The following is a 25,955-nucleotide window of genomic DNA, read 5'->3' on the forward strand; positions in this document are numbered from 1 at the left end:
CGACCGATGGATACTGACTGCCCCATTTACTTCATGGGTTATCTCTGTGAGATTCTTTTTTCCTATGGAGATATGATTTAATCCAGTTATAAGCTGGTCTCCTAATACCCTAATTCTGAATCTTATCAAGTAATCTTTCTTAACAGATAGTATAAAAAGCTTTTGATTGGTCAAGTAATATCCTCAGGGCATGTTGCTGCCTATCTAGGACCTGTAGCATTTCATACAGAAAGGAAAAGGTTGCTATTTCAGTTGAGTGATTTTTCCTAAAACAATGCTGTGATCATATTAGTATATTATACTTAGTTACTACCTAACAAACTCGGAATTGCCTGGGTATTCATTTTGCCAATTTTGTATTAGAAACTAAAACAAAAAATTAACTGTGTTTTTAGCATAATATTGAAAAACATTTATTTCCATGTATCCATGAAAAAAAACCTTTGAAATAATGAAACTGTCATAAAAAAACAGTATGCATAATGTACCAATGTACAAGTGCAGTATCCAAGTTAACAAACAGTTTTTTTATGCTAGGTGCAGCTGCTTCATGTGCCTACAATGTGCTTTTCTGGAAGTATCTATGGCAACACCTTTTCATGGCTCTACTGAAGGTTATGTTTTCATCCACAGCCATTTGCACTTCACAGTTGAAAGCTGTCAAAAACAATGCTAGATGTCAGAGATTCTTTAAGTCGATTTGAGTGTAGGAGCATCTTAGCAGTAAAAAAATATGTGTATTAAAATTTCATGCAGGATGTGGCATTTTATCATGCATTTCAGTGTTTGTGATATCATATCTCTGGAATTATGTGTGGTACCATGATATAATTATGTAGGTTCATATGTGTTCACTGCCTGCAAAATTTATTGTGAATAGAGTTAGTAGTACATAAGTAATAAAATTAAACATCATGCATTATGCAGTAGCTTTTCATACTTCTCATTGTTTATGAAGCCATTATCTCCTGAACTATGATTAGGTAGGTAGGTGGTTCTTACACCCACAGAAATTGTTGCCTGACAGTAAGATTTAGGTGTACCATATTTGGCTGAAATCAGTTCAGTTGTTTAGGTCACACATACACTTATTTTTATAATGTGTGTAGGCAAAATTAGACATCTGTATATATGAAAGTGTCTCTAGACTTTTCAAAAATACAGACAGTACAGAAAGATGTCTATAGTTTGACACCTGTTCCTGGCTTTCTTTTTTGTGAAATAGTTCTAAGTTGCCAGTTGAGAAGGACAGGTTTACTAGATAAGTCAGCAGTTCAGAGAGTAAATGACAAAATCTGGTATGTTATCTATTCATAATGAGTGTTTTTGGCAAGAGAATTATTAAGTTATCTACCTGATCAATATCTGATGTCACTTGTGTGGGATGTTTATGGGTGACACTTGATTCAATAAGCTTTTCTGCTACATTCACAAAAAAACAGTTAAGCACATTAGCTACATCAGTTTGTTTGCTGACAGTCTGTAGATTTTCACTCAACTGGATATTATTAATTTTAGTTTTGTTACTTTCTGTTTATTTCTTCACAATAATCCAAATAACTTTCATTTTATTGGATGTGTTTCTTCTGTATCTGTCATTTTACATCATTTTGGCATCTTTTATAGTGTTCCTGAGTATTGTTTTATAATTTTTAAAATACCCATTAAATTCATGTGTTGTAGGACACATTTTAGTTATTCTGCAAAGGAACTGTTTCTGTGTGCATGATTTCCTAACATCCACTGTGATCCATTTGTTTGTATGAGCTATTTTTGACCTACTCTTCAGAGAGAATGCTATGTCAAAACGATATTTAGTTGTATCTACTGCATGGTTATAATTAAACTGACAGTGTTCCAAGTACTGCAATGCGGAGTACACGCATCACAGGATGCTAAACATTATAGGAATGCTCATTAATTGATGCACTCGCGGAATATGTTAAAAAAAAAAAAAAAAATCCCACTTTCTGCTACCAGGTGAAAATACGGCCCAGTAAACAATCAGAATGTCAAAGTTTCCTGTATTGATGTCATTATGCTGTTTGTCGTTTGGTGATGCATGTTGATTTCCTTCATGAAGTGACTGTTAGTGTAAAGGGAGTTTTCCATATGACACACAATGCTATTGAGAAGAAAGACGATGCACTCCCAGCACCTGTTTTGTCAGCATAGTAGTGATAGCAGTGCTGCATTGTGGGAATATCATCGACAGAAACAGTTGTGAAGAGACCACATGTCACTAAATTAGCTACAGAATATGATCAAGAAATCTGAAGAAATAGATGAATTAGGTGGTGCAGTATGAAAAGGGAGGCAGCTCATTCCCATGGTAGTTGTTGATGAAGTTGCTGTAGTTATACCCGACCATGCAACACATGCCTCAAATTCTCCAGACAGTGCTCAAGCTGTGTCACATGAATTGTCCCTCCACAGGTAAACAGTTCACACAATTTTGCAGTGCATTCTATACTGCTATTCCTACAATATTCAGAATGGGTACCAAATGAATTCCCAAGATAGGCTACAACATCATGACTTTACCCTTCATTTTTTGACATACTTGGAAATGGATGACATGTGGCTGGGGAATAATCTTTGGACAGATGAGGCACCTTTTACTCTGCATGGTGCTGTGGATGCACAGAACTGCTGCATATGTGGTTATACTCAACCACTTGTTGTGCACTCAGCTTATGTGATTGTTTGGTGTGGTTTTATAACCTTCATTTTCTGTCCATTTTCTTTGACCAGATGACACCTCACATGCCTGTTAGGTGCACGGCAACATCTGCACCTTTATGCAATAAATGATTCCAGCTTTGCTAGAACATAGCTATCTCTGTACCACTATTTTCATGCAAGATGGGGCAACACCACGTGTTGCTTGCCAGCTGAAATATTTGCATCAAGAAACCTTTGGTAAGAGCTGCATCATCTCTACATAATTTCAAGATGTGTAGCCTCCTCTGGCCTAAATCCATGTCACTTCTTGTTGCGAGGATATGTGAAAGACTGTGTCTATCAGGGGTGTATCCAGACTTTTCCTGATCTGAAGGGTAGCATATCATGACATATCACTCTGATTACAACAGATATGCTGTGAGGAACTGTCAAACATGTAGTGTTATGGAAGCAGCACGTTGATGAGTCTGGAGACCATACTGAACACTTATTTTAACTTCTGCCCATGTCCTAATATACATGCCAGAACCAACTTTATCATATGTTTGGTCATTCCCCCCCCCCCCCCCCCCCCTTTTCCTGACCCACATTACATTCTGACTGCTTACAGTGCCATATTTTCCCCTGGTGGTTGAAAGTCAAACTATTATTTTTTTCAGCATATTAACTGTTGTGACTCGCCGATCATTGAAAGCGCCGCCGCGCAATTACGTGCGTCCTCTACGTGCGGCGCTGTCTGCCAGCCATGCAGCAGCTGCACCACCTAAGCGGCCAGCCGAGCAGCGGCCGCTAGACTGGGACTCAGTGCTCATTCAAATGCTAACGTGTACACATCTCTTGCTTGTCAACATACTCTGTGACTTATATGTGTTGTGTCGTTCTGAAATATATTTGTTCAACTTGACGTTATAACAATTGGCGACGAGGTAGTGGATTTTTCCTTTTCACTGTTGACCCACAGGGTTCCGTGGCTACTGTTGAGCAACTATTGCAAAATCTCCTTGAACAGCGGCGATTCGGAATTTCGTCGCAGCGTCAAATGCGGGGCGTTTCTCGTCATTGGCTGTACCTCCTTTCCCTCCTTACAACGAGACGGCGGAAGACTGGTCAGATTATGAAGAACGTCTTCGACAGCACTTCTTGGCATTTCATGTCACGGATGAACAACCATGTAAGTCTCTGTTCCTTTCCTGGATTTCACCTCAAATGTATCGGTTGTTATCGCAATTGGCTCCTTTGAAGGATCCTGCATCTTTGTCCTTAGCTGAAATGTGCTCACTTCTGTCTGTCTATTTTCAAAAGCAAACGCATGTGGTAGCCTCTCGTGTTGCCTTTTATCATTGTCAAAAACAGCCACATCAATCCTATCGCGCTTGGGCTGCTGAACGTCATGACCTCAGTCGAAAGTGTCAATTTGTTACTGACGTTCACAAAGAATCCTATGCCGATTCCATGATATGTGGTGCTATTATCCGGTCGGTGCCCGACAAAGAAGTTCGGCAACGTGCCCTTCAGTTGGCGAATCTAACTCTAGATGAAGTTCTCTCCATTGCACAGTCTTTTGAAATTTCTCGCGCCGCTGGGGTGCAAATAGAGGCGTGGGGTGATGTCAAGGAAATACAACCTCTGTGTGCTGTTGATGACGCATGCAGCGCGTCCCCGCCGGCCGATGTAACCGCAGTGCGCTCCCACGCACAGCCTCGGTCTAGCCGTAAACAACCTGCTAAGAAACTGCACCAAAACCCCTGGCAACCTCCTTCATGTCTGCGGTGTTTTACGAAACATTCACGAGAGGATTGTCCCCAACGTTGGGCTGTGTGTCACAATTGCAAAAAGAAAGGTCATGTGTCTTCCGTTTGCAAATCCGACCGCATACATGATATTCATGAACATGACGCTGATTCTGATTCTGTGTTGTCTGTCAATTGCACTTCTTCCCTTCCAGGGAAGTTATTCCTCACTGTCCAAGTCCTTGGTCGAGATGTTCGCATGCAAGTGGATACTGGTTCTGCTGCCACTATAATTAATTCTCAGACGTATCTTCAGTTGTTTCTCCACTCCTGTCACCCATCACTCGGCAATTACGGACATACAATAAACAGAAGATTGCTCTCTTGGGACAGTTTAATGCTGAGGTATCTTACAAATCCGTCGTTCGCACTGTTCCCATATTTGTGGTCGACCAGAGCAACACAGAAAATCTTTTTGGTTTCGATGCCTTTCGCGTTTTTGGGTTCTCCATAGATGACTCTGTCAATATTGTCTCTGATGCTATTCCTTATGCTCAACTGGATTCCTTGTCGACGACATTTTCGTCCCTTTTTTCTCCTGGGTTAGGCCGTGCAAACGACTTTCAAGCTCATATCACACTCAAACCCACTGCTCGGCCTAAGTTTTTTCGGGCTCAGCCCATTCCTGTGGCCCTTCGTGATCGGGTAAAACGGGAGTTGGATCGTCTCACTACTTCAGGGGTCTTGCTTCCTATCACTTCCAGTGAGTGGTCCTCTCCTGTTGTTGTCGTTGCTAAGCCAAATGGTGATACTCATCTCTTTGGCGATTTCAAAGCCACTGTAAATGCTCAATGCCTCATCGACACTTACCCTATGCCCCGTCCTGAAGAACTGTTCATTAAACTTGCTGGAGGCCAGTATTTTTATAAAATTGACCTGTCAGAAGCTTATCATCAACTTCCTCTCGACGCTGCTTCCCGGCAGTTTCTGGTCCTTAACACGCCTTTTGGCCTCTATCAATACTAACGCTTGCCATTCAGGGTTGCTAGCGCCCCTGCTCTCTTTCAGCGATTCTTGGAACAATTATTGCTACCTGTCCCTGGGTGTATCAATTACATGGACGACATTGTTGTCACTGACTCCACCACTGAAGAACATCTTCAAAATCTCTGCACACTTTTTCATGTCTTACTGACTGCCGGTCTTAAGTGTAATCTTCAGAAATAACAATTTTTTCAGGCATCTATCACGTACTTGGGGTTTCAATACTCTCGGGATGGTATTCGTCCGCTTCAGCAAACTGTCGCTGCGATCGATGCCCTTCCTCGCCCTACATCTGTTAAGGAACTGCAGTCCTTCTTGGGGAAAACAGCATACTATCACAAGTTTTTACCGTCTGCAGCTTCGGTGGCTCAGCCGTTGCATCGCCTGTTGCATAAAAACGTGCCTTTTCACTTGTCCGCGTCATGCGATGCGGCTTTCCAGAAATTGAAGACTATGCTGAAACAGGCCCCGTGCCTGGCTACTTATCGACCTGGCCAACATCTTGTTCTTGTCACAGACGCCTCTCAATACGGGGTCGGTGCAGCCCTTGCGCACCGTTTTTCTGACGGTTCGGAACAACCCATTGCTTATGCCTCCAAAACGCTCACGGATGCCCAACAAAAGTATTCTCAAATTAAAAAAGAAGCTTTGGCCATTATTTATGCTCTTCATAAGTTTGGTGTTTTTCTCTATGGCTCAAAATTTCATCTTGATACGGATCACAAACCACTTGTTTCGTTGTTTCATCCATCAACGTCACTTCCCGACAAGGCTCCACACCGCCTCCAGTGTTGGGCTCTTTACTTGTCTCGTTTCAATTATGAGATTCATTTCCGGCCAACGGCTCAACATGCAAATGCTGATGCTCTGTCTCGCCTTCCCATGGGTCCTGATCAGGCATTCGATAGGGACGAACTTTTGTGTTTCCACCTGGATGTTGCCGAGCAGCGGGTTGTGGACGGGTTCCCCATCACTGGGGACAGGCTGGTGGCTGCTACGAGTTCTGACCCTACCCTCCCCCGGGTTTTACGCTGTATTCAGAAGGGTTGGCCAGATCGCCCGTCCACTGAGACTTCTGATCCATTGCGGAACTATTACACTTTGCGCTACCGCCTCACGGCTAGGGATGGTGTTATCCTCCTCTCCACTGACAATGCTTCGCCGCGTGTCATGGTACCTGCATCTTTGCGTGCTTCGGTCTTGCGCGTCCTTCACCAAGGGCACTGGGGTGTGTCTCGCACAAAATCTCTGGCGCGCTGTCATGTGTACTGGCCTGGCATCGAATCTGAAATAGCACACATGGTCGCTGCGTGCGGCCCTTGTGCGTCACAGGCCGCTGCCCCGAAGTCATCTTTGTCACCGTGGCCTTCGCCTGAGAAGCCCTGGGAGCGCATTCATGCTGACTTTGCGGGACCCTTTTTAGGTACTTATTGGCTCCTCGTAATTGACGCCTACTCTAACTTTCCTTTCATTGTCCGTTGCACGTCGCCTACCACCGCGGCAACCACCAGTGCTCTCGCCCGCATTTTTTCTTTGGAAGACCTCCCCTCTACTCTTGTTACTGATAATGGTCCGCAATTTGCCTCTTCCGAATTTGAGGATTTTTGTGCTCGTCATGGCGTTATGCATGTCACGGCCCCGCCATTCCATCCACAATCCAACGGTGAGGCTGAACGACTGGTCTGCACATTTAAGGCTCAGATGCGGAAACTTCTGACTTCTTCTGCTGCTGATGATGCGCTTCTCCAGTTTCTGGCATCTTACCATTTCACCCTCATGGGCGACCACAGCCCGGCTAAGCTCTTACATGGCCGACAGCCCCGCACGCTACTTCACCTTCTGTGGCCTCCCACCTCACGGCCGCTGGTGCCTTCCCTTGGCCGGTTCACCGCCGATGACCTCGTCTGGGTATGGGGATATGGCAGGCGGCCAAAATGGAGCCCGGGCCGCATCTTAAGACACCGTGGCAGACGCCTGTATGAAATCCAGATGGACACGGGTGTTGCAGTGCGTCATTCGGACCAGCTTTGGCCTCGTGTGCCAGCAACGCCTGTTCCGAATGCCGCTACACCACTTTTGGCCCTAACTGACGCTCAGGATCTTGGCATCTCTCAATACTCACAACGCAGCCCTCTCATCGTCATCGCGATGCGAGCACAAGAACGGATGCCACCAGGAGACATACCCATGCAGGAACCAGATGAACATCCTCTGTCAGAGCAAATCTACTCGCCTCCTCCTCCAACGGACACCGACACATCGCCCATATCTCCTGTCGTATCAACTGGACTTGCCGCAATGGGCAGATTGGTGCAGGGGGCCCCAGCAGATTCGACCCCTACGTCTCCTGTCATCTCGACCTGTTATCATTGGGGACACTTCCGTCCATACGGGAAGCCTCCTCCTCGAGACTTTACGGTGAGTCAAACAACGCCTATGGACGTTAGCCATCTCCAGGACACCTCCATCAAGACCAGTGCAACAATTTCAAGGGGAGGAAAAGTGTTGTGACTCGCCGATCATTCAAAGCACCGCCGTGCAATTACGTGTGTCCTCTACGTGCGGCGCTGTCTGCCACCCATGCAGCAGCTGCGCCACCTAAGCGGCCAGCCAAGCAGCGGCCGCTAGACTGGGACTCAGTGCTCATTCGAATGCTAACGTGTACACATGTCTTGCTTGTCAACTTACTCTGTGACTTATATGTGTTGTGTCGTTCTGAAATATATTTGTTAAACTTGACGTTATAACATTATCATCAAGAGTCTTCCATTTTGGTTCCTTCAGTATCTCTGTCACTCTTCCATGGATTAAACACACCTGTGACCATTCATGCTGCCCTTCTCTGTATACATTCAATATCCCGTGTCAGTCCTATCTGGTACAGGTCTCACACACTTGAGTAACATTCTAGAACTGGTCACACAAGTGATTTCTAAGCAGGTCTCACACACTTGAGCAACATTCTAGAACTGGTCACACAAGTGATTTCTAAGCAATCTCCTTTGTAGACTGATTGCAATTCCCCAGTATTCTACCAACAACCCATAGTCTACCACCTGCTTTACCTCTTTATCTACAACTGAACCTATGTGATCATTCCATTTCATATCCCTACAAAGTGCTACATCCAGGTATTTGTATGAGTTGACAAAATCCAGAAGTGATTTGTTGATATTATAGTCATAGGATATTATGTTTTTTCACTTTATGAAGTGCACAATTTTACATTTCTGAACATTTAGAGCAAGTTGCTAATCTATGCATGATGTTGAAAACTTCCCATTATGAACTGTTCTACTGGGTACATATTACCAAGTGCATGGTCAACTATTCTTTTAAACCTGAGCCAGAGTTCCTCTACATGCTCCTGCCCTGTGCTGAAAGTTCATAAGTGGTTCCTAATTGAGATATGACACTACTGATTTTTTTTCTAGTTTACTGAACATATGTATCTTTCTGCTTGGTTTAGTTGTCCTTTGTGCTTTGGCAATCATTGTTGCCATTACCATGTCATGGTCACTGATACCAGTTGCGGTGTGGACATCCTCATCCTCAAAAGAGGTCAGGCCTATTTGTTGCCATTACATCCAATATATTTCCATCATGAGTAGTGTTCCTAACTATCTGTTCCAGGTAGTTATCAGAGAAGGCACTTAGTAAAGTTTCACAGGATGTCTTATCACACCCACCACTAACAAAACTGTATTTTACCAAGTGATTGTTGGATGATCAAAGTCTCCACCAATGATAACAGTATAAATGGAGAACTTATATACAAGTGAACTGAGTTTTTCCCTAAAGTCTTTGGTTACATCAGGAGATGACTCTGGTGGATAATAGATGGATCCAATTATCATTTATGCCCACAACTGATACTGAGTCTTACCCAAGTAGTCTCACATGCAGCTTCAATTTCTATCTTGTGGATTTGCGTTTCTTGTCTAGTGTGATGAATATACCACCTCCATTACCCATTTGCCTATCCTCAACAATCTTACTGCTATAAATTTCAGGTTTCAACCAGCTTTCTATACCTAGTATTATACAAGCTTCACTGCTTTTCATGAGCACTTCAAACTCTGGCAATTTGTTGCAAATGCTTTGGCAGTTTACCATTAGGATTTTAATACTCTCACGTGTGGCAGGTATTTCTTTTGATTTACACTGATACTTCTGGGTTTCCTACAGCTATGATTATCTGGATTAGATGGAGAGTCACCTAATCTAAAAAAACCTTCTGCATACCCGACACACAACCAGCTACCTGAGTAGCAGCCTCTGATGTTTAGTGCATGCCTGATCTATTTAGGGGTACCCTACAGATACCAACCCTACGGCATAAGTCCAGGAAGTTGCAGACTAGCTTATCACAGAACTTGTGAAGTCTCTGGTTCAGTCCTTCCACTCGACCAGTACCATAGAGCAACAATCAGTTCTGGGGACAATGCTGCAAATTGTGAGCTTCGCTTGACACACAAGGCTGGCCTTCTCAACATTCTCTGCCAGTCGCCAGAATGATACAAGAGTGACTTCGGAGCCCAGATGACAGGCATCATTTGTTCCAACGTGTGCCACAACATGCAGTTGGTTGCACCCTTTTTCTTCAATGGCTGCTGGAATAGCCTCTTCAACATGTTGAATGAGGCCCCCAGGCATACACATTGAGTGCACCTGTTGTTCTTTCCTGTCACTTGGTGTGTTTGCCTCCTCCTAACACCAGACAAAACAGGTTTCCCCAAAACAGGTGAAGTGAGTCCCACTGGCTCAGTTTCAGTTTCAGTGCAAGATATCACCTCATACCTTTTGGTTAGGGGTTTGTTACCACACCACGAGTCCTCCCTGGTCCCCGTCCACCCTGTACAGGATGCCTAGATCTACCATTGACACACCAATCGCACTCAAGTGGATGGGTAATGACAGATCTCGTACTTTCTGCAGAGGAGAGAGGATCCACAGGAGAGTGTAGTACCTGATGTATCTCTGGCTAGGTATCACAGATACATGACTCTCTAGAGCTCTTCCAACTCACTGAAATGAAATGATCGTATGGCATTGTTGGCCGGAAGACCCCATTTGGGGGAGTTCGGCCGCCGTATTGCAAGTCCTCTTTAGTTGACACCACTTCAGCGACTTGCGAGTCAATGATGATGAAAATGATGAAGCAGGACACACAACACCCAGTCCCCTGTCGGGAATCGAACCCAGGCCCCCTGCATGGTAGGCAGTAACGCTACCGCTACGCTACGGAGGCAGACTTCCAAATCACTGATTTGCAGCAGCTGCCAATCATTTGAGATCAGTCAGGGAGATTTCCAGCTTCTCTCATATATGCTTGTCAGTTTGTTGGCCTTATTACTTACAGCATAAAAACTTATGATTTGTTCACAGTGGTCTCCAAGTCAGGTCTTTACTATTTCTGCTTTGTAATGTTGCCGATTAGAGTTAATTATTATTTGATCTATTGTGGATTTATGTTTCTCATGCAGGTGAATGTATTGTGATTTTCAAGTTATAAGAGATTAACAGATTGTGGTCACTGGCTGTGGAAATTATGGACGTGTGATTTCCCTAACAGTCAATGTTTAAAGAATCTCTGAGCAGGGCTTTCCTGACTGTTAATTTACAATCTAGTATTGCTGAGCAGTGACACACTGATGTCAGTTATTCACTGTTTTAGTGCTTTGGAGAGCTTATAGACGGATGTTTCTGCTGCCAAAAAGTGACAAGTGACTTAAAAAAAACTTATTACAGGAATGTTCAGTTCCCACATATTCATTGTTGTTGGTTATTCTCTTGTTTGACTGATGAAGAATCTCTGCCTGAAGAATCTGGTTCTGAAGTTGAGAATGGCAGTTTTGAAACTGACAACAGTGTGGTGTCACCGCTAGACACCACACTTGCTAGGTGGTAACTTAAATCGGCCGCGGTCCTGTAGTACATGTCGGACCCGCGTGTCGCCACTGTGTAATCGCAATCCTAGCGCCACCACATGGCAGGTCACAAGACACGGACTAGACCTCGCCCCAGTTGTACGGACGACATTGCTTGCGACTAGACCTACCAAGTCTTCCTCTCATTTGCTGAGAGACAGATAGAATAGCCTTCAGCTTAGTCCATAGCTACTACCTAGCAAGGCGCCATTTGTATCAGTGCTTATAGCTTCCTAATATTCAAGAGAGATGTATTCCAACAAGAGAATAAAAGTTAAGTAACCAACATCTACGTACTTTTCTTCTTATTCATTAATAAGTCTCATGTTCCAGAACTTCAAGCCCGTCTGCGTTAGTTTAGCGTGCACCTAGCTACCTCATTGTGTCTAGACTGTATGAACTAGACACAACAAACAGTATTTCTGAAACAGATGATAATCTGCTTTTTTCCTTCATCTTATAAGCAGGAACCACCTGTCAAAAAAAAAAAAAAAATGTTTATGACCTCTGGGCGAATGCAGCAGACACTGTGACCCAACTGGAATGTGTGAAGAGATCCAATAGTTCTTTCTTTACTGGGTTTGCTCAAGTCTATACTGAAATCACCACAGATGACAGTGATTTGCTTGCTTTTTGTAGTTTGAATTAATGTGTTTTCCACATGTTGTAGACGTTTCATACATCTCCATCAGAAGATCTGTAAAGGGATACTACAATTATTTTGAGTGATGATAACCCTATAGCTGATTTTTCAAAATCCTGTTCAATATTTACTATCTTTAGTTGCTCTAGATGTTTGTATGATATTCCTTTTTCTTTTTTCTTTTTCTTTCTTTTTTTTTTTTAAAAAAAAAAGATGGAGTTTCCACAACAATGGAATTGCTTTCTACAAGTGTAGGCTGCCTATTGATAGTTTGTTATGTTCACTGTTTGTAATGCGTCCTATCTCAACCAATGCTCATTCAGACACAGTATAGAGGCATCAATTAACTCACTTGAAAGCATCACTTCCAATTCTAATAACTTATTGCACAGGTACTGGACATTCTGATGGGACAGCATAACACGATGGACCATTTTTTTCTGGAATTTTTGGTTGAGCATTTATCTCTGCTTTGCTTTCTGGTTCCTGTTTCTCATTACATTTTTGAGTAAATGATTTATTTTACTGGAGGCTACAAGTTTCTTGATCAAGTTTACGTAAGACCAAGCTCAATGTGAAATCTGTGACCAATAAGCTGGGCATTGCTGAAGTGACAACCAAAGTCAGTGGAATTTTAATTTGCAATGGCAACTTCTTTATTTACACACAACCCATGTCAAGTGCTATACTGAAAACTATAACATTGGTGTAAGGACATTCAAGTGCTCTTTCAATTGAGTTTATGTGATCAGTATGCTAAAAACAATTTTTTCGATTTTCACCACGTTCTAGTGGTGAACCTAGATATTCACATCAAACCATTTTCTCTGTTAGTTTCTCTCTGATGTCATCAAAGAATTCTCTATAAAACCTTCAATTTCTGCTTTAATTTTGACACTAGTCTTTACTGGAAAGTCTACAGGGAACAAACTGAACTCTGCTGTAAGTATTTGTGCGAGAAAGTTGTATACATAAATCTCAACATTCAACTTTTTCATCCATGAAGCATAGCTTCTTATGAATTGTTATCACCCATTTTTTCCCTAAGTGGAAACTCTGGTCTTCATAAGCATACTGAAGACTGCTTTTATACTTGCCTACTTCATGTGGTTATTGAAGACTTGTAAGTAAGAAGGTGAAATATGAATCCTGAAGTTGCTTGCTTATTAAAGTTTAATGTTTCTTTTGTATGGATCTGTAAATACCATTTGTCTCATCCAGGACTTCTACAATATTTTGGTTTGGTAGACAGGCCTCTAAAAGGTGTGAGGCCTACAGGTAAGTGTCCACTATGCCCGTGGGATAATCTAACACCATTTTCAGTGGCTACACCAAAAGTTCTTATTCCAGGCCTAGCTCTTGTAAGTAGTTAAACCAGTAAAGAAACAAAAAAAGTGTAGCACTTAAGTATGCAGACAAAAGCTGTTAAATGTTTGCTTTCCATCTGAAGAACACAAAACATGCATGATGAAAATGCATTGCTCTAATCAAATACAGTGGGGCGCTGCTATGAGTACTCCCAAAGACAGTGCGTGGCTGAGCCAGGTTTTTTGTGGTCAAATCAGTTTATAGAAAAACTTATGCCAGCACAAAGCTACACTGCAAAATTCTTGCATGTGAATCTAGTCCTGTAAATACACACGCCCACCTAAAACAAATTTAAATATAGCTCACAGGAAAAGTTTTCAAATGCCGCTTCTACTCAGAAGCAATCACTGTAGCCTACATTGTTAGGATTTTAATGCAATTACCTTTATTTATGTTTTTGGAGTATTTGCTCACACAACATTATTGTTTTAAGTCTTGCAAGTATAAAATCTAATAAGAGATAAGTGGAAACCCAGGAAGCTACCATCAGAAATATCTAACTTAAAAGCAATGACCCTTCACTCTGCTCTGTGCAGAATCACAAGAGTGATGTTTTTTCATGAAATGTCAATGTGGTAATTTGATAACCAAACATATGCTGATTACCTCTTATATTTACACTGTTTAGTCTATTCCACATAATATGTGGTATTATATAAATCTGCATGTTACCTTTGTTGTTGGGCAGTCAGTGGCCGAAAGAGGGGATGTATTTAACACACAGTTTGTCAGCTCAAAGTACATTAGGTACGGTTTATTCTTGACACCCTCATCCAGTCCACATCTCTGTCCTGATGAATCCTTTGGATGTAGCAATACTGTTGGATCTCCATTTATAAATGCTGGCAAAAAGCAAAGAAGTTGTAAAGGAAAGTGCTTGTCAAAGTTGGTAACAACTAGAAATGGAGGACAGTCATTATACAGGGTGATCCATTATTGTATCCCTATTTTTATTTCACTGCTTTTCTATCATAAACAATGTTAACTCAATCACTCTATCATTGTAGTATGCCCTATTCTACGCTATAAATGTAAATGTCATGTGACTAGGGCCTCCCGTCGGGTGGACCATTTCGCCGGGTGCAAGTCTTTTGATTTGATGCCACTTCGGTGACTTGCGCGTCGATGGGGATGAAATGATGATGATTAGGACAACACAACACCCAGTCCCTGAGAGGAGAAAATCTCCGAACCAGCCGGGAATCGAACCTGGGCCCTTAGGATTGACATTCTGTTGCACTGACCACTCAGCTACTGGGAGCAGGTTGTATGCTATTATGTAATTATATTATGAAAAGGATAGATCCTACTCACTGTATACCGGAGATGTTGAGTTGCAGAGAGGTGCAACAAAAAGACAACTCCCATTACTGGGGTCCTAGTAATGATAGTCCTGGAGCTATGATTGAAAAATTGTTACATATTTGTTGTTTGTTGCAGCTTTAACCACAAATTAAGTGAAGATGGTGCACAGAGACAACACATTTCTGACTGTATTTGAATTGCAGCTAGGATTTAAGTATGGCAGACACTTGCATGGTGCATAGTGCAACTATGGTGGGGATGGGAGAGGGGAAGATACAAAAGTCTTGATGTGAAAACACTAAAGAGACTAGATGCAAATTTGTTGTGTACAGATTCGGTTACTCAGAAAAGGAGGGCTGAACCCCCAAATAGAGTTGACAGGACTAAAGACAGTGCTGCTGTGGCATTTTGCGCAAAGTCCCACAAAGTCTCTGAGACAATATCAAAGGGAAACTGGTTTATCATATGGTTCAGTCCAACAGATAATGAAGGAGATCGACTGGAGACCATGGAAACCACATGTTGTCCAAGCATTATCAGTGGCAGACTGTGATGTTAGGATAGAATTTGCTGAAACCACATTACAATAGATGGAAGAAGAACCAGATATCCTGAGTAACATTTTGTGGTCAGAAAAAGTTTTGTACCGTGTGGGTGAGTTCATAAATCACCATAAATGCCATTGCTGGGGTCCTAGTAATGACAGTCCTGGAGTTATGATTGAAAAATTGCACTCATGTTCTTCATTGACCATGTGGTGTGGTATTATTATCACGATATTATTATCAGTCCTTACATTTTTCATGAAACAACGAATGTGCAGACTTATGTACATATGCTACATACTTTTGTTCATCCCATTGTTTTAACCTGTGATGGTGTGGACAATGTGCACTTTATGCACAATGGAGCTACTCCCCATCTTGCGTTGATTTCATGAGAATGGCTTGACAATACTTTTCGATTCTTCTCACGATATTTGAAGGGAAAAGTGCATTCCAGAAAACTGCATGACTCGGACACTTTAGAAGCAATCATTAGGGAAGAGTGTGCATGGGTACCGAACAATATGTTCCGACAGTCTGTCAGGAGCATTGCACTCCAACTGAAGCAATGTGTTACTAACGCTGGTGCCTATGTGGAAATATGAAATGGCAAGGACCATAGTACATAACATAATTGAAAGCAACCATCTAACAGTGAATAATAGTTAAAAAAAAAAAAAAAATAGGGACGTAATAATGGATCAACGTGTACATTAAAACAGTTTTAACAGCATGATACAGTTCTGATTCATGGCTTTCACATTTAACTCTAAATGCACTTTGTGACAAATTCATGAGATGCTTTTGGGAATATAAGATTGCTTGAAATGAGTATGTATTTTAGCATTTCGACAGTAAAATTCTGAATGGAAACATGAACACAGTAACCAGAAAACTTTTAGAGTATAAAGTTATTAAAAAGTACTATAATAAATACTGCCATTGGTACAGACTTACCCACACATCCAATGGCTATCCATGCAGCGATGAATACTACCCATAACAAAAGACATATAACGTCGGTGCAAGAACGATGATGTAGTGGTCCTCTGAAATCTGGGTCATGCTCAAATTTCTTACCTGTGAACATATTTAATTTTGATGAGATAAGATCAAATCTACAAATACAACAACAACAGAGAATTGGAACAATCTTTGACAATACTCATGAGGTAGTTCAGTTCTCATCTCTTTGCAAACAAACAATATGAAATAAAGATGACACTGATGCACGAATAATAAAATATGGATATGAAATTTTAGGTGGAACAAAGTTCAAATACATGGGATAAATTCAGATTAACTGTGGTCATTGAGAGTACACAAATTAGGGCAGTATGGATGATTCAGAATTGTTTGTCTCCCATGGGTATGACAGAATTCCTGGAAATCTTAACTACCAGCATTCTGAGAAAAACACCTGAGGTCTCATGAAAATATACTTAAAAAAATTTAAAGAATTTTTTTTCTTAAGACAGCTTCTATGACTACTCTCTAACCTACTTGTCACTCCTGTAGAATATCTGAAGGCAATATAAGACTAAAAATATCATGCCACATCTTGACATATCGTATCTACAACTGAAACAAGGCAGCACTCATCATAAACCATCTTGTACAACACTGTTTGTGCAATTTGACCACATCTTCACAGAAAATATATTTTCAAATGGTATTTGTTATACAATGAGTATCAAAAAGAATCATCTGATTTAAACAAATTGTAACTATTATGTCATCTGAGATGAAGAATAAACAGCAAACTCTCAAGTTTTACATGGTTCATGCTAGGTAGCAGCAGGGTGCATCCACTTCAGTTCTATTAAAAATGGTGTCAGGACAAAAGAAAGTGTTTTGGGACAACAGGAAGCGTTTTGTATTCTACATTTTGCACAGTGCGGGTCAGTACTAACTGTTCGGCATGACTTTTGTTCTAGGTATGGTGAGGACCCTCCTACAGCACAGAGCATTATATGATGGCATGAACAATTCTGTAAAACAGGTTGTTTGTGTAAAGGCAATTAGCTGGGCCATCCCTGAGCATCTGAACAGATGTCAAATGCATCCACTATTGTTTCACAAGGAGTCCGCAGAAATCCATTCACCATACAGCTCGACAGCTCAACATGTCCCCGATGTCCATCTGTCGTGCATTGTGTCAACGTTTACACATGAAACCATACAAAATTTAGCTACTGTGAGCTCTACATCAAGGTGACAAACAACAATGTGTGGAGTTCTGTAATTTCATTCTTGGCAAGATGGAGTAGGACAGCTTTCTTCCATGCTTAGTGTTTAATGACGAGGTAACATTCCAATTAAATGGGAAGATAAACCATCACAATGTGAGGATATAGGGTACAGAACAATCACATGAAGTTGGACAACATGAGAGGGACCCTCCAAAACAATTACTGAATGATGGATCGGTAGCAGTGGACTAAATGACTCAGTCTACATTACTGGGCTCCAAGGCCACCTGACCTGACTGTATGTGATTGTTTCTTGTGGGGGTTTATAAAAGACTCCATTTATGTCCCTTCATTACCAACGAAAATGAATGAACTGAGACATTGCATAACAGCAGCTGTCAAAGCTGTAACAAAAGACAGGCTCGCTGCAGTGTGGGAATAATTTGAATGCCATGCATCTCAACGGGGGGGGGAACCTCTTTGAGTTTCGATAGCACTTCCAATCACACGTCAACATCATCAATCACCTACTCTTCCCAATGAAAGATATATGCAGGTGCTTTCATTGGTGACTCTGGAGTCCAATGAAAGAGCCCACTTGGCACCCTTGGGTGAAACAAGCATTATACCACCATGAAAGAGGGGTTCATCAGAGGTGCTTGACTGCATGTTCATTTCAAACTAAGTTGTTGAGCCATGGAATTTAAGGCCATCTATGATGAGTTTCCTCCATCTGCTGTGTTCTTTGGTGAGCTCCTCCCATTTGTTACAGTCAGTATAAAATGCTTACATCTCACACTTGATGCAGCCTGTAAAGTGCAGTGTGGGTCTTCTCTTCAGTCTCTTGGCATGTTCTGTTTCACAAAGTAGTGTGCATCAGGGAGGATGGGACTGATCTACACATTGTAGCCCACAGGCAGCATTTCTTGAGAATGGCAGTGCTACTTGGCAGAACTGCAGTATTCAGGACCATCTCATTTGTCACATGATCCCTCCAGGTTATGCCTAGCACATTTTGTAGCCATTGTAGATGAAAGGTGTTGTGGTCACGTCCTTGTTTAACATATGCTGTTTAGGTCTCAGCACCAAACAAGAGGGTGCTCAATGCACATGCATGATAAATAAATATTTTGGTGTTCTCAATAGTTATGTTTAACTCTCATTAATTCTATGATTGACACATACCATTTGTGAATTAATCACAGTGTTTCCAGTTACTTCTTTAACGTCACTAACCCTCATCATTCACACAACACACTATCATGTCACTGCTGATAAACCCTAACAAATGTGAGTGGAACTCACAAATAGTTAAGTATGCCCTTTCCAAAGATCCAAGGTGTGGAATCATTCACCACATTCTGATGTGTGCAGGAAATGGTTTTAAAGGTGAACTTCCCTACTGTTATCTGTCCACCATGAATTTTAATACCACTACTGAATCTTCCTTTGAATTCCTTCATTGATTCTTTGATACGTAGGTTGAACAGTAAAGGACAAAGACTTCATCCCTGCCTTATGCCCCTTTTTTATCTGAGTAAATATATCTTAGCCTTCCAGTCTTGTTGTTCCCTCTTGGATCTTGTACATGTTTAATATTACCTGTCCTTCCCTATAGCTTATACCTATCTTTCTGAGTATTTCAAATTTTATGTTGTGAAATGCTTTCTCTAGACAACCAAGTTCTATGAAAAGATTTTATTTTTCTTAACTCTTCCTTCTATCATTAATTGCACCATGAAAACTATTTCTGGTGTCTTTACTCTTCTGAAGGCCAAACCTACTGTCACCTGACACTTCCTTGATTTTTTTCTGTTCTTCTGTACATCATTCTTGTCAGCAGCTGGGATGCGTAAGCTGTTCATCTGATAGTGCAGTAGTTCTTGCATTTATGTGCCTTTGTTGTCTTCAGGACTGTGTGGTGGGTCTAAGTTATGGTTCCAGTAACACAATTATTACATGGTAACTTGAATAATCATTTTGTTTCCACTTCCCAAATGAATTTAGAAACTCTGATGGAATGTTATCTATCCCATTTGCCTTGTTTGAACACAACTTGTGTACAGGGCTGTTAAACTATGATTCTAATATTACATCTCCTTTGTTTTCCAAATACCTGTTTCTTCTTCTATAACAGAAATGGAATACTGACTCTCAATGTAGGCGACATCTGAATTTCTCTGCCTCAAGCATCAATAAAAGAGTGTGGTGGGGATAATTTCAATGATGCTAATTGCAGAGCATGAACACAACAGAGGAAAGTGCATTCAACATTACTGAAACTGCAAAGAAAGATAATAATGAGTCTTATAAAATTGATAGGAATGGTTTGGATTTTGATTATAACTTATGAAACAATCTCTGTTAATCTGAAGAATAAACACTAGATACATTACTGTCAACTTATATGAAAAATATTGTGAATGTAATCCAAGTTTCTGAGTACTGCACATATTAAGAATCATGGATGACTTTGGTCAGCCAATTAGGTCTAAGATTTCTGAAGAACAGACAGTTCCTCTCCAGTTATTTTTTGAAGGAGTTTGCATAATCAGAGCAAATTTATCTGCAACCATAACCAAAAATAAAATAAAATAAATAAAAATAATTCATTAGCTATGACTGGTTATCTGTAGCAATTGGTCATATTTAAAGTTTTTGTGACTGTGACTGCAAATAAAGATATTTTGTAATAGTTAACACTTCCTGATGCTCTGTCATCAAACGCCTGATCCACAGTAATTTTATAATCAGTTATTTGTGTAAATCTAGTGGTGATAACTATAAAAAGATGGTACTATTTGACTTTTATGGAAAAGTGCAGGAAATTATTATAACTTAGTTCAAGATGTGAATCAATCACACTCATGAGCAACTGAATTAAGACACATCTACTTCGTCATACTGACATAACATATAGTGTCATAGACTCCACACACTGAAAGTGCTGCTAAGTGCTGATCCAAAAATCAGCCAACTACTGCCACACCTCTCTTAGATGGTCAGACAAGCACCCGACGCTCACTTCTTTGCTCAATGGCTCCCAGATGCACCCAATAAAAGGCAAACATGTCTGCAAGGGGTGACTGGGGGTGGGGCAGAAGGGCCTCTTGCCCCTCCTGAATTATGAGGTACAGAATTTTTATTCACTGCAGAGGTCTCACAAATTCGGCACTGCCAAGTGCAACAAGAAGTACTGTGGCTTTAGCCATCACCTTATAACTTATGCTTTTTTGGTTGTCTAGCTATTCACTGGATGTAGAGTTGTTCCCTTGGTGTGGCGGCCATTTCTGCACTGTTCAGCAGTCAAGCCACACACGAATGTTTATAGAAGAGTTGAAGTACAGTACCCTATCTTTCCTCTGTTATTTTCATGTATTCTTCCTACTGAGAAGCACAAAAAGGACCAATAAAATACACTGTTGCTCATATACTGTCACCAGTTCCTGCTCAGATACTGTCACCAATTCCCAGACACCCTCCTCCATGGCTGTAGCTAGGTGGCCGACATCCATCCCCAATCTCCACAATGACATCCATTACTCCTGCTGCACAACTCTACCACAACTATAGTTAACCTGTTTCCCATACACAAACAAGAACTGTGACAGTCTGCTGAGACTGCCTTCACACTTACATGACATAGAAACTGCAGCAGAGAAGAGGAAAAAACGTCTGAATTTTCAAGGTTGGAAAGATGTCCTCTCCAGAAACAGGTATCTTCTTGATTTCTATGGGATACAAAAGAGTGAACAAGCAGTCAAAGTCTTACAAATTCTGTGCCCTGGGCAATATGTCTGCACAACAAAGTATCAAACTGCGGAGATAGGTCCATTTAGATTCACCTCTAGACTGTTGACAGTCTGTTCTAGTGGTCAGTTTAATTGATGTTTTGAGTGATTTCTATACATGCACAGTCCAATGGTGAAACTGGATCTCAGTATATGCAAAAAACTCAAAAAAAGTAACTTTCATAACACATTTGTTTAGAATATATTACTCCACACAATATTATGAAATAGTAAACATGAAAATAATGCAAATAATGTGACACCCCAGCTACTATTAATAGATGTGAAGTTTTGTTAATAAATGAAGTTTGGCTTTGCAGTTGAATAAGCATTGTGTTAAAGTTTATTTCCTGTTTCATTGTCTTTGGAGAGTGTTACTCAAAAGAATTCTATGGTGGTTGTTTTTTTTAATGATAAGCAACAGAAATGTCTAAATAATTAATACACTCATTTTAGATAGAATTACTGATATATGAATAAAAATATCTTTGTGATTATTTTCAACTTTATTTCCTATCTTGTTCAATGCAGCAGATTTAATCATATGATGATATAATTTCAGAACTATAACAAAAAAAGGCTTTGATAATCATACTGAAAGACACTGACGGAAATGGGAACTGTTACATTGTAGAGATGTTCAATGTGTGACAGGCATTAAAGGATTAAATTTCATGCCATTCAGAACTGATGTCCATCCTCAGCTTCAGTAAAAGGTGTGACCCCACAATCTTTCATACACTGTTGCATTAACTATGGAATGGAAGCAAACAGCCCCCAAATGTCATCTTGACGAATTTCTGGCCATGTCTAAAACCTACAAGATCTGTTCAAGAAGTTGAAATGTTCTTCTTTCTGCATTTAAAAATAATGGAAGTCTTTTTTCAGTGGAGAAGTGTTGGGGAACATTCAAGCCCTTCAGTGGATATGTGTTGGGAAACATTCATGCACAGTCATGAATTTTTCTCTGCCAGCAGAAAGCATCATCCACTGGAAATTTGCCTACAAGTAAGAATATGTAGTTAGTACTCCTTGGATTTCAGTAAGCTATAAAGTGACCAAAAAAACTGAGCAATGATATTAAATCAATTTTTTTCAAAAGTGGAAATCATTGACAAGGTTTGATGGCTTTTGGGGATGATACCACAAATAATGCATGGATAAAGGAGTGGTCACCCATAGTAGACAGTAGAATTCAATCACACAGAAACTCACAAGAGCATGAAATATAGACCGTACAATGTTAGAGGAGATGCATATGCAATGTAACTACTTGCTCACTGCTCACCAGCACTAACAGAAATTTTCCACCATGATGCACAGCTTTTTACAAACCATACTGTGTTGCAGGTGTAGAAACAGCATGGTATGGGCGAGTCTCAATACTTCGCAATAAGCATTTAAGAATGGACTTGGTACCATGTACTGCACTATTTAAGATAGAAAGTCTGTAGCCATGTGATTCTGGCTGAATGAGGGACTGAGCTCCAGTGTTGTTGCCTTGAAGAGAAGAGCAATGTTAGGTCAAAAGAAGCTGAGCTAGGCGTGGCGTTATTGTCTTGGGCCCTTTAGGCAGAATCTGTAGTAGGCGGGTGTCCAGTTGCATGACAGAACTGAGCAGGTTTGGTGGAAGCACACAAAGGTGCAAGAAGATAAAACCTCACTGCGTCAACAGACACCCGTAGTGAGCTAGGCATGTGCAGAACAAGGTCTTACTGTCAAACTAATGCATGGTGAATGGCCATCACACAATACCTCCCCTCTGTATGACTGGAACTCGGAGGGGAGCATGGTTGGGGGAGCCAAGCAGGGTCATCCAGAGTAACAGGATAAAGGGAAAGCAGCTGGTGTGCAGCCTGTGTCCAAAGCTGTGTGTGCAGTGAGGAGGTACTGGGATAGATTGTCAGTGCGGACAGCTGGGTGGCCAAGTTTGACAGAAGAAAACGCCTTTGTGCTGGGCCTGCTAATGGTTCTGGCATGTGGATGAGTGCTGGCATGTTGAGGCAAGGCATGGCACTTTGAATGCATCAACTAACGCTGCCATGAGAGTGGTGAAGGTGTCAGGGGTAGAGGTGTGGCATCAGGAGTGTAATTCACTGTTCGTGGCAGCAGAGTTGAAATCACTGTCAGGCATAGGCTGCAGGAGAGAGAGAGCAGGAGGGGTTTGGGGTAGGGGCACGAATGTCCCAGACGTTGGGATGCTTGCACTTGTGTTGTTGGTAGTCAGTGGTTGAGGCCAGCATTGGGGGGTTTGGCGAGTTTCAAGTTATGTCCTAGGTTTGGTAGGCCAGCTTTCAGGGGGTAGGGCTGTGGGTCAGCAGCAGGGGTAATTTGAGTGATGTTGTCAGCGGCACCGGTGTCACTGGCGGGCATCTGCAGGGTGTTCACAAAGTGGTGGGTGGGCTGAGTGGTGTGATATCGAGCAGCATATAGCCAGGCTTCAGTCTATTGTCAAGATGCTTTGTTCATTTATTGTGAAGGTGTAGGAAGCAGTGGTGGTGAGCACTGATGCACAGTGTGACACAGGTGATGAGGTGAAGTTACCAGGAAGGAACGCCCTGTGTTTGCCATGGCATGGGGGGGTGGGGGGTGATGTACATGGCCCACGCACTCCTGCAAGCTGCAATGAACTCAGGCATGATGTCTTCTGCAGGCAGGTCAGTCGGCTCTGGGAAATCACCTGGTATAGTGAACTGCTGGCCACAGACAAGGTCAGTGGCTGATGTCTCTAAGTCGGCCTTGTGAGCAACACTGAGGCCGAGAAGTACCAAATTCAGGGTAGTGGTCCACCTGCTGTTATGGCAGGTGAGGCAACCTTCATGGTATTGAAGGCTAAACTGTTCTACCATGCCTCTGGTGACTGGGTCGTTGCCCAATTTCAAGTACAGGCCAGCCTGCAGAGGTCCATCAGCAAGCGAAAGAAGGAATATGTAAATTTACTCCCACAGTCTTTTGTGACGTAGTATGGGCAGCCTAAGCTGGCAGTCTACATAGAGATGAAGCTGGAGGCTATTGTGATGGGAGTGATGTGGGATAGTGGTGCTGTCTCAGGCCAATGAGTGAACCTGCCCAACTTGGTGAGGAGGTAGCGGCAGCACCCAGAGGATAGTAGAGGCCCAAAAATGTCCTTATGATCATGGGTGAAACGTTGCCTCACGTTTCGAAAGGTGGTTATGGTGTCATGTAAGTGGTGGCCTACCTTAGCACACTACAGGTGAGGAAGGTGCGGGCCTATGTATTTTGAATCCTTTTGAGTAACTGACCACACCAAATGATGCATCATCAGAGTGGCAGAAGCACACACACCAGGTTGTGCCAGGTTGTCTAACCAGTCGAATGCGGTTTCATGGAAGGGAATGGAAAGAAATGGGCATGGGGAGCTGGTGGATACATTCCACCAGATACTGCTGTCTGAGCTGAAGACAGACTTATGTTGAAGGAGAAGGCCAGGAGCAGCATCCAGGTGAAGGAGGGCAAGTTTCAGTTTGAGCTCCTGGGTGATGCTGAATGCCTCAAAGTCCAGGGTTGAAGTGATGGTGCAGGTGTGGCCAAGGCAGTCATTGACACCATTGCAAATTCTGCAAATGTGCTGTATGTTGGTAGTAAACTATGAGATGAAAGATTGCTGCAGGAACTGACTTATGTGCACTGGGCAGTGTCTTCTGAGAGGGCAAACGTTATAGGCTTGTGATTGGGGTGGACTGAAGAGACAGGCCCCCGCCAATAGCTGACTATATCTAATTACTTCGCAGATGGTGAGGAGCTCTTTACCATTAAGTGCTCCTGTGCCATTGAGTGACAGGGAGCTTGCATGATAAAGAAGCGAGTGGCTGTAAGGTGTAGCTGATGTGCTGCTGCAGAACTGCGCCAATGGCCATCTGGCTGGCGTAAATGATGGCAATCGGGGCAGTGGGGATGGGTGGGGGCAAGTGAGCACTTGACAGCAGTAAATCCTCCATGGCACTGACTAGTTCCCGTTTGTTTTGACGCATTAAGGGTGGCGTCAAGCAGCTCCTGCATAGCAGCAGCATCATTTAGGTAGAAGCAGCTCAACATGCCAAGGTCCTTGTATGCTTTGGGGTGCAAGGAATTGAGGATGACTTGTACCTCTCAGGCAAGCTATGTGAGCTGGCGGCAGAGTTAGTGTGGCCCTTGAACACCACTTCGCTGACACCAAAAATGCACTTTGTTGTGTTGGCATTGATGCAGGTGTCTTGGAGGCATTCAAAGATAATGCGGAGGTTCTCGAATTGTTCCTCAGGCATTGTGGAGAAAATGAGACTTTGTCTAAGTAGGTGAGAAACTAGAATGGGCAGCATTATGGAGGTCAAATATCATAAAGACACTCTCGTACAGGCCAAATGGTGTGATGATGATGGTGGTCTTGTGGATGTCCTTGGGTGCAACAGGAATCTGGGTGAAAGTTTTGGAGCGGTCGAACATCCTACAGATTGTAGTCCCAGGCAGCACATTGTTGTAGTTGCATAGGGGCAGCACTGGGTATTGGTCAGGAACAGTACTGGTACTTAGTAATCACACATGGGTGCCAGGAGCCATCCTTTTTTTTTTTTTTTTTTAACAAGGTGAAGGGCAGACACTCATCGGCCCTTCAAAGGATGCAGCATGCTGTCAGTGATTAGCTCATCAGACTCTGCCTAGGTGATCTTGAGCTTGTTCATCGGTAGAGCCCATGGCTGGAAGAAGATGGCTGGTCTATGTGTG

The 25,955-nt window shown here is 42.1% G+C and overlaps 1 protein-coding gene across 2 annotated transcripts in view; it reads right to left on the minus strand.

Moving 5' to 3' along the window:
- Nucleotides 1–25,955, minus strand: part of LOC126256298 (choline transporter-like protein 4) — a 260,157-nt gene that overhangs the window by 191,851 nt on the left and 42,351 nt on the right. For both annotated transcript variants that reach the window (XM_049955468.1, XM_049955469.1), the window contains exons 2-3: nucleotides 16,208–16,330; nucleotides 14,073–14,242 (exon numbers count right to left, since the gene is read on the minus strand). In XM_049955468.1, the coding sequence (XP_049811425.1) occupies nucleotides 14,073–14,242; nucleotides 16,208–16,330 (293 nt within the window). The remainder of the gene's footprint in view (nucleotides 1–14,072; nucleotides 14,243–16,207; nucleotides 16,331–25,955) is intronic.

This window comes from Schistocerca nitens, chromosome 1, assembly GCF_023898315.1.
Source record: "Schistocerca nitens isolate TAMUIC-IGC-003100 chromosome 1, iqSchNite1.1, whole genome shotgun sequence".
NCBI lineage: Eukaryota > Metazoa > Arthropoda > Insecta > Orthoptera > Acrididae > Schistocerca > Schistocerca nitens.